This window comes from Centroberyx gerrardi, chromosome 21, assembly GCF_048128805.1.
Source record: "Centroberyx gerrardi isolate f3 chromosome 21, fCenGer3.hap1.cur.20231027, whole genome shotgun sequence".
In the NCBI taxonomy this organism is placed as follows: Eukaryota; Metazoa; Chordata; class Actinopteri; order Beryciformes; family Berycidae; genus Centroberyx; species Centroberyx gerrardi.
Genome location: NC_136017.1, coordinates 11,276,940 through 11,292,806, shown reverse-complemented (window position 1 = coordinate 11,292,806; position 15,867 = coordinate 11,276,940). Strand labels below are relative to the sequence as shown.

The following is a 15,867-nucleotide window of genomic DNA, read 5'->3' as shown; positions in this document are numbered from 1 at the left end:
TTTTAACGCACACACACACGTCTAACACCTTTCTCCCTCTCTTTCTCTTCACAAAGTCACAATGAGCGATTCCATCCACGGACTCCTCCTCTCTGTCCTTGTCTCTCCGGCTCATCCCCGAGGCTCAACACACTCCTCTCCCCCTCTCGCCTCGCTTTTGTTTTAAGTCGCTTCATTCCGATGCCGCGCAGCAACCGGGTGAGGGTTTTTTTTTTTTGTTTTTTTTTTAACCCCCCTCTCCCCTCCCCATCTGGGCCGACGGAGGCCTACGGGGACTGATTTGGTGTGTGTCTTTATCCCCACGGCGCGTCTCTGGCCTACGGGCGAACTGCAGAGTGTGATCTGTCGGCAAGTTGATAGAAATCTCCCATTCTCCTCCTCGCTCGCGCCCTCTCCCACTTCAAAGCGCGTCACCTCTCTGTGTTTGGATTTCAGAGGAGGAGGTTCGGCAGGGTCGGCTGCGTGTGTGTGTGTGGGTGGGTGTGTGTGTGTGTGAGAGAGAGAGAGAGTGTGTGTCTTTGTCTCTTTGCTGAGGTCATACTTTACTGTGTTTGATAGCAGCGCACTCGCCCCTGCTGGCACAGTAACATGACTTGACAGAACTGGAGGGGGAGCTGTCGGAAGTTTTTTTGTGTGTGTGTGTGTGTGTGTGTGTGGTTTGAGGTGGGGCTGCAGGAAACGGGGCAAACCCCTCACACACATACACACATCACACAACTTTTATATCACTATTGGGACAAAATAGGCTGGAGAGGGAAGAGAGAGAGATTTTACACTCATACACACACACACACACACAAACTCACCATGTGACATACCTTTTGGGGCATCATAACCTGGAGAGGGAGGAATGAAACCAAAATGGTACACACACACACACACACACACACACACACACGCACACACACACAGACTCACACTCACTCACAGGGGTTTTTGGATGTTATTTCAGGGAACAGTGGGGAGGTAAACAAACCCACAGAGGGATGGAGGAACAGGGACACAGCTAAATAAACAACACCCCATGGCCACTGCCATGGACACATACACACACACACACACACACACACACACACTCAGACACACATGAAAGAGGTTTTAAATTAGTATGCATGCAAGTTAATTACAGCTTCATATGGAAACATTAGAAAATACACACATATACTCAAAAGGTGTAAAAGGTGTTCTAGAAGCTTCAAAAGCAAGCTGCTTGATTGGTTGTTGAAGCAGTGCCACATGCAGATTTAGCTCCTTGATCCAACATTAGCTGGATTTACATGGATCCAAATATTCCATCAGTAATCAGAATAATAGCAGATGAAATAGACTAGCCCATTCCAAATGTTATTTCATTTGGTATGAAAAGGGAGGTATTAATTATTGATAATCCATTCAGAGGGAAGATATTAGTGTCTAATAGCCACATAAACACTGAAATCAACGACTTTCTCAGGTTACAAAACATAATATACTTTCTGTGCATGTTTGTCCAGTTAGAGTAAGTGACATCAACGAGTTTCCTGGAAAGTGCAAAACTTTCTTCTCAACATTTGTTTCTGTCTATACTCGCTCTGCTGCATGTAAACACACTCCGTAGCAGATCACTTCCATTTAGCGTTCATGTAAACAGTTTGATTTGAAATCTTCAGTTGGAATGAATTCATTCAGAGTGATAAAATATTCTGCATGGGACCGTGGCAAATGATGGGAGTCAGCACTAATATATCCAGCTAATGAGCTAGGCTTCCTCTTTCCACTACTTGTTAAAACTTCACATTGAAATATTACAACACACACACACACACACACACACACACACACACACACACACACACCCCATCCAGGTCTGAATCCAACTGTATGCAAATGTGGGAAGTCATCCTGAGGTCAAGAGTTGAGGCCTAAACACACACTAACAATGAAGACAATTACCAGCAGATTGGCCTATTACCAAACTAGACTGCATTCCACTCTGAGTGTGTGTAACCTCTGGTCGCTGTGTGTGTGTGTGTGTGTGTGTGTGAGTGTGTGTGTGTATTTGTGCATATACCATCTGCTGCTAACGAGCTGAGGGAGAGCAGGGTCCAGGTGTGGGAGTGTTTAGTGTACGTTGGGGGGCAAGAGAGCCTCCTGTATGGGACACACACACACACACACAGAGCACCTAATGCCACATAATCTTGTGTGCCAAAGGGCTAGACCTGACTAGCATGAAAGGGATGCTTTGACCTTTTCTCAGTATTAGTTGGTTATTCTCCTCCACCTGAAAGTTGTTACGTTGGGGGAACTGTGCCCCGGTGGTTTCAATGAGAAAACACTAACAAGCCACTTCAGAAGAAGAAGAAGAAATGTTCTATTGGAGGAAAGTAAACAATCAGACCACTGGTTGCCTTTAACAAGAGCGAGGGAAGAGGAGCAGGGATTGTATTGGACCAGGGCAGAGATTCAAATAGACCTGTGTCACTCTGAAGTTCCCTTCGCTCGTCTTTCCAAGCGTACTTGCATGTTTCATCGAAAGGTGAGGAGATTAGGATTAACTCAGTGCAGAACACAGACATGTGTGTACGTGTGTGTGTGTGCCTTTTTATCGCATCTCAAACTGAGCATCTCAGGTTCATACTCCCAACTGTCAACAACTACTGCCAACGGTAGTTAGACTCACTGTGCCTGCTGTGTTTTGTTTTGCGTCCACCCACCCACACACACACACACACACACACACACACACATATACACACACCACATCTTTAACAGCATCTCTGTTGTTTTTCTCTTCTGTGCCAGCTCAATTTTCTCTCTCCCCCTCTCTCTCTCTCTCTCTCTCTCTCTCTCTCTCTCTCTCCCCCTCTCTCTCTCTCTCTCTCTCTCTCTCTTTCTCATCACCATGACGCTGGGGGGGGGGTGGATGGATATTGGGTAGATCCCGCCTCACCGTGCCAGCCGGATGCAGGGTGTGGGGGGGTGTGGGGGTGGGGATGCCAACAGGAGGTGGGCATGGGGTGCCAGGCGCGAGGCTCCACACTGAGACACACGCTTAATTAGCATCCAAGATGGATGGAAGGATGGAAGAATGGAGGGAAGAATAGATGGCAACAGAGGAGGCTAATTATGCCGTTTGAAAAGAGACGGCGAAGGAAAGAGGTTTGGAGAAAGCGAATCTGTGTATCTCAGTCGCAGGATAAAAGCGCTGCTCAGGCATTGTGTCAAAGCACTTGGACTCTCATTTGAGGCTCATTGTATATGTGAGCATCGCAAATTTACAGCGAAGCCAAAAGTGCTCTAAGAAATTCATTTCCTGAGCGCCGGCAATACTTTCAGATGAATGCGACAGCTGTGCTGCTCCAGTTGATTGGTGTGTGCACGTGTGTGTGTGTGTGTGTGTGTGTATGCGTGCGTGCGTGTTCCAACACACGTCATCTGGCACTGTCAACGCATAGCTTTCTAATTTGGAAAAATGGAAAAGTGACTTTCTTTCTGCACATCCATACACACACACACACACACACACACACACCAACCATTCTGTCACTGCATTTGTCAGCTGGTGAATTACAGAGTATGCAAGAAGTTGACACAATTATATGCAACTTTATAAAAAAAGCCATTTACTTTCCCTGATGAAAAAGCGTTAAAGATCTACTAAAGATATGCTTATTGGATATGGATTTGGATTACACACACTTATACATGCACACACATGCTCACAGATTGCAATGAACTCCAATATTAACAAAGCCTTGCCATTTTACACAACCACATGACAATCATGGAGGGTATGAGAAATAGGAAATTCCCTTTCGTGTGTGTGTGTGTGTGTGTGTGTGTGTGTGTGTGTGTATGTTGCGGTCTGGCATGGGGTCCAGAGAGAGTCTGGCTTTCTGTCAGCTACCGTCTGTACAACGCATTAACTGTTCCACTTAGCCACACACACGCGCATACGCGCACACACACATTGATACACACAGTACGTGATAGCGCCGGGTTCAGGATGAGGACATGAACTTCGGCGGTGTATGTTGAGCAGGAGAGTGTGTTGAGCAGGAGAGTGTGTGTCGCAGCGCTCGTCCTCCGGAGCGGTTGGAGAGAGAGGAGCTGTGAAGACGAGGCCTTTAGCTCAGTGACCGCCTACTCAGATGTCGCTTCGCTGCATATTTCACTCCAACCTTGATGAATTTCAGATTGCTGTTTTACCATGGTGAGCGTGAGCCTGTATGTTTATTTGTGTGTGTGTGTGTGTGCGTGTGTGTGTGTGTGTGTGTATCAGTCTGCCATGGCTGTTTTTCAAGGCACATCATCTGGCACTAGATTTAGCTGTCTAATTTGGGGAAATGGGCTTCCATCTGAAAAGCATCCATATGACATGAATCCGTAGTGTGTGTGTGTGCGCGTGCGTGTGTGTGTGTGCGTGTGTGTGTGCCACATCTATAGGCCAGCTCCAGGCTGTTATACTAATGCAATCAATGCATCACTACTTCCTAATTTTACATAAACACACATCCCCTCTCCTCACTGTCATCCCACTCCACCCCCCAACTCCCCAAACCCGTTTCCTCCTCTTTCTCTCCCCTACTCCATGCTCTGGAGATGTCCAATACACACACACACACACACACACACACATTAAAGCAGAAGGTCCTCCACCTGAGTCCCAGCCTGTCCCTGCAGTCACTCACTGAGACTAATGCCCCCTGTACCTCACATTATGCATCTCTTTGCATAATGTCTTCTACCTAGCACACACACACACACACACACACACACAAACGTTAGGATGGAGCATTTCGCTTAAACGTCCTCGCTTACTTCCATCATGCTAAACTTGCACACACACACAAAGATACACGTGCTTTCCCCTACTGCCACCATGTTAACACACATACACACACCGACACACACACACACGCAGCACTAAGCCACTCCACTGAATAGACAAACAGGCTTGCCCTAGCCGTGGCTCTGATGTGCTTTCAGTCCCTGGCTCCTATTCAGAGACATTAGTGCTTTCTACATTACATAGACATGCTAATGATATCTGGTAATGCGCCGCTGCTGCCTTGACATGCAGAATGGGTTTGAACCCATACGTACATGCAAATCACAGCCATAGCCTGGTCCTGCACAGAGGCATTTAGGCTCTTTGCTAGTGTGTGTGTGTGTGTGTGTGATTCCTACATGCTGTGAACGTGGGCGTTTGCGTGCCTGTAGTGCTTTGATATCCTGCATCAAACATATGAGTGTTTGCTTCCATAGATTTGTATGTGTGTCTCTGTCAAACCCGTGTGTGTTTGCTTGTGTGTGTGTGTGTGCCTGTTATCGTGCGTATGGCCATGTGTGTGTATCTGGTATGTGCGTGTTGTGCTGCGGTTATGTGTAGTGTGTGTGACCGTCGAAATGTCCATTGAGTAAACAGCCTGTGTTTGTGTGTGAAAACCCAGAGCCCCGAACCCAGATTATAGATAATTGAAACTGTATGCTCTCTCTCTCTCTCTCTCTCTCTCTCCCCCTCTTTCTCTCTTTCTCCCCCCCCACCCCCTCAGGGATGGCTTGTTTAAACCCCCTTGTCTGTTCTGAAAGGTTAATCTATCATTTCCTGACATGTGTGTGTGTGTGTGTGTGTTGGAGAGAGAAAGCAACCCTCTACCCAGGATCTACACACTAAATATAATTTTTTTCATATGTGTGTGTTTGCATGAATCACACACACATGTTCAGCGGAGGGGCACCGTCCATACGTGCGGTTGCATGTGCTTATGCTACCACATGCGGGGCAGTCAGTGACTTTTTCCTCCCTTGTTTTCGGTTTCCTCTCAAGCCATGATTCACACACACGGCTGTAGCGCGCACACACACACACACCTTGTCAACATACATCAACTGAATTAAATTTCTCACTCAAATGTTACACAAGTTGAACGTAGCTTAAGGACATTTAAAGTTGCAAAAAGCGTCGTCTCCGCCACAAGGCCTGGCTTTGTGTTGCTGCAGATACTAAACAGAATTTTTCGTGGACAGGCCTGGAATCTGCCAGCATCTAACGGCAAGCTCAACACACACAAACACACACTTTACATGTTTCCAGTGACTTACACTACCCGTCAAAAGTTTGGACACACCTGATTGAATGTTTTTCAAGCCATTTTGATCTAAAGGCTTATGCTGAAATGCTTGAAATGTGTTTCTTAGACAAATATATATAGTGAAGTTGATCCTATGTATGAATTTCTTTCCAAAGCCTTTGCCTTTCCATCAAGGCAAAGGGCGGCTACTTTAAAGAATCTAAAATATAAGATAGTTTTGATTTGTTTAACACTTTTTTTGGTCACTGCATAATTCCATTTGTGTTATTTCATAGTTTTGATGTCTTTACTATTATTCTAAAATGTGAAAAATAGTAGAAGATAGAGAAAAATGTGTGTATCCAAACTTTTGACGGGTAGTGTACAGCAAGGAAGCAGCAGGGATTCAGGGTGTCGCTGAAAGGCACTTTGATAGGACACATTGGTCTCGAACCCGCGACCGCATATTGACGTTACTTGTTCTGTGTCTCCCCACAGATGGCACCCAGAGGAGCCGACACCCGCCCAGCACCCCGCTACGAAGAAGTGGATAGACAGTACCACACGCACCCCAGGTGAGACCACTGTGTGTATGTGTGTGTGTGTGTGTGTGCATTTCATTCCTTAATGCAGGAAATGAAGGGAGAACTTCCTCCAACTCCCTCCCTTTGTGTCTCTGTCTGTCTCTCTCTCTCTTACACACACACACACACACACACACATACACACGCACACACACACACACACACACACATATACACACACACACACACACACATGCACACGGCACGGGCTAATCCTCTTTGGAGCTTATAATTAAATCTGGAGTGTTTGCCTTGGGAGTGTCTACTCATCCCAGGAATAGGGCTGATCAGTTCCCCAGAGAGCAGGGCACAGGCTGGAGGATCCTCACACACACACACACACACACACACACACACACACACACACACACGCACACACACTCACTCGGAGGATTGTGTGCTCTTATGATGGATGTATAACCTATAGTGTGGGTTTAATGGAACTGCACATGTTCCTTCTGTTTGTGTTAACGTTCCCTTGTCAAATTAGACACATGTGTGCATATATTTATGCACACACACACACACACACACACACACACACACACACACACACACCCACACCTCTCTTTTCCATATAATTGTTTCCCAGCAGTGCTAGAGCAAATAATACAGAGCTAGAGCAATACATCAGTCCAACCACGCCAGAACAATGATGTGCATGTTTTGGTGTGTGCATAAAATTTTGTGTGTGTTCACCTGTGTGTGTATGCGTATGTGTGTGTGTGTGTGTGCGTGTGTGTGTGTGTGTGTGTGTGTGTATGCACATGGTGAGCAAATGGCATCTGTGTGATATCCCAGGCCCAGCAGCTAAGTGGAGCGTGGAGTGGCGTGGTGCGAGGAAAGTGGGAGTGGGAGAAGGGAGAGAACGAGGAAGAGAGAGGAGACTGGGATAGAGAGAGAGAGAGAAAGAGAGAGAGAGAAAGTGTGTGAGCGAGAGAGAGAGAGAGAGAGAGAGAACAGTCATTTCACGGGTTATTGCCCCTCCTGATATGACAGGCACCAGGGAGCGCAGACATCAGCGCTGGCTCAGGGGGGACGAGACACACCGAGAAACAGAGCAGAGAGAGGGATAGAGAGAGCGGGACATGACCGAGTGACAGAGGGATAGTGAGATTAGGAAGCTGAGACTGCGGAGACAAACTCAAATGTAGACGGACAGGCTGAGAAGAGAGGCTGACGACCTCTGACAGCTCAGTCCGACCTATGCTTATGTATCATTGAAAGAGCCAGAGTTCGAGCCATCCAGTTATCACCGGTTTCTTGCCAATAAAAAACGAGGCGAGCCTAGAAAATGAAAAGCTTCCCAGTCATTCAGACTGGCAGAAATGACAAAGTCAGAGCTGCATTCTGCCACGATTCTGTAAAAGCTTACCCCGAAGCTCCCCCGTCATGTGACGGTTAGACTCGGAAAACAACACTTTTAATCATTCAGTTGTCAGTCGTCAGATCGCTACGGGGAACGCATCGCATTTTGTGGATGCTGGCATTGTTCTGACCCTTAAGCTGCGTCTTGCAAAGTGTGAATGAAGCGAGGCTCGCGTTCACACCAGCGTCTTCCCTTGTGCCTGTTCTGCCCTAATGAGGGAAGACACACAGGATTTCAAAAGATGAAAATTCAGCTGCAAACCGCAGAGGATGACATAAGGTTTTGGTCGGAATATCCTACTAAGTAGACACTTGGACTGGGCAGTGGGAAGCAGAGAGAGGATGCAGACTCATGTGTGTTTTCATGGAAAACCTGATAGTGCAATAGCTTTAAGTACTAAACTCAAATGTTAGATTTTATATAGTAATAAGGCAGTCGCAATTATTCAATATTCTGGCTTAGATGACTAGGCGCAAAGATAATGAGCCAGGTTGAAATACTGTTCATTACCTCCAGAAATTCCCTCAGTGTTACTTAACTGTTGTACATCCCCTCTTTGAAGTATTTTTAGGCCCGAGCCCCATAGGATTTTGCCTGTTTGTAATGGATATGGTACAGTTAACATGCTTTCGGGGACATTCGCCTCAGCAGAGCAGCAAAACAAAGGCACAGGAAAAGTGCCAGATAGAGTTTCTGAACACTCTGTTCAAACTCACATATGTTTGCATTCTTGTTTCTGATGTTTCTATAAAGATGAAACATGGGTCCTCAGTCCCCGAAAACTCCTGCGACTCCCCCAAGCGTAAATACAGAGGCGAAATGGGAGAGGAGGAGGGCGCGCAAATATATTCCGGGAGAAAAAAAAAAAGGGAGAGAAAGAGAGAGCATGCAGCACACAGCAGTGAAATGAATGCATTTTTCAAAGTGGAGCTGAACTTTGTGCAAAATCCCCCCGGGGGCCGCCATCATTGAAAGCCATTTCCTCTCAAAATGAGTGCGGCTCCACCATTGGCCTGGCTCTCATTAGCATACATTTGGCCTGCCTTTGTGTGGAGCCGGCTGGGGCTGGAGCTGGAGGGGTGGGAGTGGAGGAGGCGGCGGTGTGTGCGGATAGTGCTGGAGAAGTAGAAAGTACCGGAGAGATGGGAGCATAAGGGGAGAGTACCGGAGAGGTGGGAGTTGGAAGAATGGGAAGGAAGCCGAGGGAGAGTCTAGGCATCAAGGCGGAAATGTAAGCAGAGGAGAAAATAGATAAAATGTAGTCATTTCCCTCACAATGTTGTATTGATTTGCCAAGTATTGATATTCCTATGCACATTTCAGGTCTATTAATGAAAGAGCATGAAATAAGGTTCATTAAAATGATGTTTTACGAATGAAAAAATGGCCCTTGAAAGAGTGTTGGAGGAATTTCATCTGGTTATTGATTGATGCTTTTTTTTTTTTACTCATAAGTTCAAGTGATTTGGAGTTTTTGCAGCTGCAAGGAATACAGTATTTCTGCTTTTTATCGCAATCAAACAAAAACAGTAGTAAGCCACATTATGTCACAGTATCTAGTGTGGATGCTTTAATGTCTTGAAAACATTGCAGCGCAAGTATTGGGTCTGTGTATCAAGAGCTGTCCAGCCATTCCCGTTTCTCAAATCGAGGGTTTTTTGAGGGCTGAAGGAGTTGGACGCCAAGGCGGCGGGGCTGATGGGAAAAAGCTGGACCTCAACCTGGGACTGAAAGCCGAGGGCTACTGCACCGGGGCCAGAAAGAGGAGCTGAAGTCTGGGAAACAGGATTTGAAAGGAGGGCTGGAAGTGGCAGAGAGAGCAGAGCTGTTGTGTGGAGAGCTTTGCCCCAGGGAGGGTGATAGTGCTACTTTGGCTGCTGCCTCCCTTTCCACTGGCCATTAACACTGGGGCCGGCTCTGCCTCTGGATAGGCTTTATGCTTGGGGACACACACGCACGCGCACACACACACACACGCACCCACACACACACATGGCCATATGGAGAATATTAACATCATTACCAATTCAAAGCAGCAGGTCGTGGGCGCGGTGACCCAGCCCCAGGTTATCCAATCAGAGCGCCCCCTGACCCGCTCCCCCAAGGTGATTGGATTAGGGGGCTTGGTTGGCGTGGCAACGCTCTGGTCGGGGCTGATAATTGGCTGATTAATGTGCAGCCGGTGGCCAGTGAGTCAGAGAGCACAGGGCTCCGACCGAGGGACCACACTGGCCTCATGAAGCTCCCATCACATCTGGACAATGGAGACGGCCCATGTGAGGGGAGCAAGGTGTGTGTGTGTGTGCGTGTGTGTGTGCACGCTTGCATGCATTTGTGTTTATGCAGTCAATCAGGCTAAAGAGCCTCTCACTAGTGACGCTGACTTTTCGTGGACACTTACTGCTCTCATCAGCTCTCTCTGCCCTCTTAAACAACTTCTTGATAGCCCTCAGCATGTAGAGAGTATTCTGTGGTATGTGGAAAAGTGTCCCTCAAGGGCTCCCATCTGACCTTCCACAAGAGCACACACACTTACACACACTTACACACACTATGTCCAGACTCACAGCCACTTGGTTTTCTCCACCATGTCTCAGCACACAAACTTTTTGACCCGGGTTTTGTCTGCTCTGCCCCTAATGAGCCACAGCCGGACTGGACATACCAGAATTTAGAATAGAATAGAATAGAAGCTTCTGTTTTCACTCGATGCCACCGCTCCCCTGTGAGTGAAAGCAATCTGTAGATTAGAACAGAATGAATAGCTGAGAAGAGAGGAGCAGAATATGAAGAAATGGCTTCTAAAACGCTGATATTTGCACACGCGGTTCTGCTTCGCCATTTGTTTTCTGCCGATTGGAAATAAGCTCCGGCAATTGGCATTTCGCTGCTGCCGCACATGGTTGGATGGCCTTCTTTATTGCAAAGGTCTGTTATCATTTTAGTGCAGTAATATTGTTAGGCTCTGTAGTTTGGAGCACTGAATGAATTCCAATGGATTTCCAAGGTCAGTGGAGAAATCATATTTTCGCCGCTCTCGCCTCGTCTTTATTAAAACCCAATCCTGTTTCTCACAGCTTCATAAGTGATCAACTATTTCCCCACCCGCTGCTGTCCTGCTGCCGGATGACTCACTTCAAACTCGCCCAACTCAGTTAGCTTTATTGTCTCCATAACTCATATTTAATTTCTCGGGCCCCGGGGAGTTCAAAGTAGCTCTTTTTTTTCAGGATCGGCTCTCCCCGTTCGCCTCATAACAGCTGCCGATGTCTTTTCAGGACCCTGTGTGATTGGTTTAAAAGGTGATGTGACCTCCTCTTTTACTGTTAAATAAGCAGCTTAAGAGCGGCAGAAGCGATGTACGGATTATTTCGTTTGATTTTCCCGAAAGGTGGCGCGACCCTTCTCTTATTTGCTTGGCTTTATGAAGGAGCCGGGCCTGCTGGCGTGCGGAGGCAGTCCTCAGACAGTATTGTTTGTCCAGCTAACAGTGTTTGTGTCAGGACACTTGAGAGTGTAATGGAATCAGCGGTAGGAAATGAAAGGGCTTCATCCAGCTCTGTCACACAGGCGGCTGACACATCACCGGCTCTACCTGTTTACAACAACTTCTCCTTTTCTGTTTTGTGCATTTTCCCTTTGATTCCGTCGATCCTTTTCTGCTTTTTTTTTTTTCTCACCTCGCCTTTGGTTTCATCTCTCTTCTGCCTCTTTTTATCTTGTCTCTCTTCCTCTGTCTTCCCCTCCCTCTCTATCCCTCTCTCCCGGAGTCTCTTAGGTCTGCGTATGGAAATGAAATCATTGCTTTATAAATAAAACAAAGCGTATACACTGCGAGGCCTCAGAGCTCCCTGCGAGCTCAGTCAGAAATACAAAGAGCGTCTTGTAGGAGCCGACGCGACACTCGGCGCAGGAATACAGATGGATGGGCAGCTCTGTAGCCGAGAGCCGGGATTCACTTTGAATTCAAATGTTTTCTTCTGTGCCCGGAATGGAATGGAATAGAACAACCTGGAATACACAGCAGAGTACAGTGGAATAGAACAGAACAGAATAGAATAGACACAGAGTGAACTTAGCTTTAACTCTCAAGGACCAGAGAAATTAAATATGAGTTATGGAGACCCTAACTGAGTTTAGTGAGCAGAAACAAAATCCCTTCTGTTTCTCTCATTGACCCTTTAACTTCTTTCCCCAGCATTTCTCTCTCACATGATCACTCTTGGGTCACAGGAGTGTTGTCAGCTGTGGCTCTGACCTTTGACCTCCTCACTATTGGTTCCTTGTACTTTTGGTGACCCAGGAATTGAAGTTTATTCTACCGTTGCAGTCATTCTAAGTCGCTCCGGATAAGAGCATCCGCAAAATGACTGTAAATGAATGCAAATGAATAGAATACAATGAAATAGAGTAGTGTGGAATAATGGAATAGAGGGATAGTGATAGTCGTCTGAATCATGGCATCATTAAAATGATAAATGAGTCACTAAGTGTTCCCATGGTACATTATGAAAGAGTACCTATTCTTAGTTTACATACAAGCTGTTAGCCTTGGTGCCTCCCATCTCTCCTCACCTTCTCATTTCTAACCAAGGGCTCCCATGTAGCGGTTGCTACCTGCCACTGACACTGTACACGTTCCCTGTCATTGCGCGGTGTATAGTAGCCGAGAGTGTAAACACGGGCCCATTTAGATGAGGCACGTGCGTCTAGGTGAAAGCCAATTTCCACTGCTGTTGTTGACATAGGCTGGTTTGATTAGCGGAGATGGCTAGCCGGCCAGGGCCAGAGAGGCTAATGGTTTCCTCTCATGTGGAGCCAGCCAGGCCTGCGCTGTGTCTGTAGCACTCAGCTAGCACAGCGCCGTTAGTGGCACGTCTTTTGTGGGTGTGTGTGTGCGCAGGGTTTGGGCCAGGATGAATTTGGAGAAGGTCAAATTGCTCCCCTTCTACGTTTTTGTGGGTCTTGTCTGAGGCGGTCAACAGAAAATAATGAACTGGAGACTGCATCACTCACTAATGAATATGTGTCGCCTGGTGGAATGTACTGTATTGCCTCTTTTAATTAACAAACAGAGGAATTTTCTACAACAGATGATGAATACACCGTCTTTAGATCAGAGAAAACCACATTCACATCATATTGGAACAGGTGGAAGAACTGAATAACATTTCACTGCATTCCACATCCAAAATAGTTTGTATTTATGACTTAAAAATCAACCATAAACAAACTGCAGCAGATATTTCTAGCTTTTCGTAAGTATGGTTGGTTGTATTAGTGTGAATATAACTGCTCATTTTGATTTCTATTACCTTGGGACTGCCGACATCAGTGGATTCGCTGCCATCTTTGCCGCCTGTGTTTGACACACTTCAGTAAGTCGTGACGCCAAGTGGGAGATAGTGGAGCCTACAAATATTCCCATATATCCTACTTGTAATTCCCTCTAGGAAGTCGAGGTGAACGCTTTTTCCCAGTTGGCAGCTCGCATTTACAGTAAATCCGACATGACATGAACATAGCATCAGGCTGGGTATCATTTGGCAATCTGATACTGATGCTGGTATCATTACCATGATTTAAATATTGATACCAAGCAACATTTTTTCAATACTTTGTGTGAATGAAAGCATTTGTACCTATTTTTCTATAAAGCCAGCTGTATACTTGAAATGAAGGCATGTTGAACATTTTCCCTAGAAAATTGTGTGTATGTGCACATGCGTGTGAATGTTTGTGTGTGTGTGTGTGTGTGTGTTTGGCAGTTGTGTGGTAAGGTGCAGCAGCTGCGTTTTGTACTTGTGAAGCAACTGATGCATTTTGGATTCAATGCATGTCTGTGTGCTGCAGGCTGACTAACAGGTGAGCACATAACTGGCAGGTCTGCTAACATGTGCATCTGTATTGTTCATGTTCTTTTCATGTTTGTAATCAGAACATTAATAAATCATTCACATGTGCATATATCGGTGGGGGTGCATGTGCATGAATGCCATTTAGGTGTGTGAGTGTGTGACATGCAATACATGTGGTGTCTTTGTGCATTTGTGCTTATCTTGATGTGTGTGTGTGAACAAAAGAAGACATACAAACATCCTTAAACTTTTAGCAGATGGCATAGTATGGTTACTAATAAAGAATAATATACAACACCGTTCACTGCTTCCAATAAACTGTCTGCAGTGTTTCAGCTCTGTCTTTATTAAGTATCCATCTGGTAACAACCCAGAGTCAAACACTTACACTTTGTATTGTTTAATAAATGATGGGCACATTGGAAGCAGAGTGTGGCATCCGGCATTTGTAACGAAACTGTGAAATCAGGCCTATTTATCTTTACAGGAAACCAATTTTACATAAACATTTCAAACAAAGTAATTTATTGACCTCTATTATGTAATACAGTATATGTTTTGAAAGCTCTGAATGCAAATATCAGTAATTATGAAAAACCACAAAAGACATCTCCCATCAGGAGCCTGCTTTTCCATGTTCGGTCACATTTTGTGTGTGTGTGTGTGTGTGTGTGACAGAGAGAGAACAGAACTCAGCCCCTCCCCCCCTACATGGTTGTTCCCAGCTGTTTAGTGTAGAGTAGTTATGAGGACCGGGGTATTTGAGGGACCAGGATGGGGGGTGGAGGGGTGGAGGGGTCCAATAAGGAATTGGGGGGGGGGGGGGGGGTACTAATTTCCTCCTTCCGTTTCCTAGGGGCAGGTGCAGGATAACCCCACCCCCCACCCCTCCACCCCACCTCATCACCACACACACATATTCTTCACTGTCATGCGGCGGAAACTATGCCTGAACGGCAGCACACAGCACACACACACACACACACACACACACACACCAGATGAACATACACATTCACACATTTCTTCCCCCCAACTCTCGCATGCAGTCATATACACTCACACATAAATATGCATGTAATATTCTGTCTGTCAGCCTCACTCTCTCTCACCATACACACACACACACACACTCTCTGTCCCTCTCTCTCTCTCTCACACACACACACACACTCAGAGGGTGGCTGGGAGTGTGGTATAGGGTGCTGATGTTGGAGAGGTGTGAGTCAGATGTATTACATGGCGTGTCATTAGATCCTGCCACTCTAGTTGGCTCCTGCGGTTCACATCACACCCTGCGCTGCTGCTGCTGCTGCTATCTATATATAGACAGATAGACAGATAGACCAGAGACACAGACAGGTATCTGCATCTGTCTGTCTGCCTGTCTCCCTCTCTCCCCTAAGGATTTTATTGCTGCTGTTTTTCTCTTTTTTGTGTCTGCTTCTCCCTCTCTTTACTTTCTCTCTGTCTTTTTTTTTTGCGAATTATGATGTATCAAATTTGAGATGCTGACTGGAAATGGCAAAATCAATCAAATTTCCTCAGTATCCCCCCCCAAAAAGTTTTTACGCTCGCTCGAAGCGGAAAATGTATTTGTCGATAGAGAAATTACACGATAAACACGGATGGAAACGCATTTGTCAGTAGATAATGATGTAGATTTGGCATGATCTGCCCCCGGTGACTGGTTCTGTTTCATTGCACAACAGTTCAAAAGTTGCTTTGGACTTTCTGAAATGTAAAATATCTGTCCGCCATGACCACCTAGAAATGTCGCACTGGCCGTCACTCCTATATATGAATCTCCATTGTGGTTGTATAACCGTTAGTTGGTGCATTGCAATATCACCAAGTGCATTTCATTGTTTTCGTCTTCATATGAAAGCATGAAACAAAAAAAACCATTAGCTGATGCTGAAGAACAATAACAACTTGCCCAATACCAATTAATTCTTGGAAGACTATTTCCATTTTTCTTGTGGATGTGTTTTGGTTTT

The 15,867-nt window shown here is 46.0% G+C and overlaps 1 protein-coding gene across 2 annotated transcripts in view; it reads left to right on the top strand.

The window, feature by feature from the left end:
- Window positions 1-15,867, top strand: part of pard3ba (par-3 family cell polarity regulator beta a) — a 149,315-nt gene that overhangs the window by 126,902 nt on the left and 6,546 nt on the right. For both annotated transcript variants that reach the window (XM_071923785.2, XM_071923786.2), the window contains exon 23: window positions 6,555-6,631. In XM_071923785.2, coding sequence (XP_071779886.2) covers window positions 6,555-6,631 — 77 coding nt within the window. The remainder of the gene's footprint in view (window positions 1-6,554; window positions 6,632-15,867) is intronic.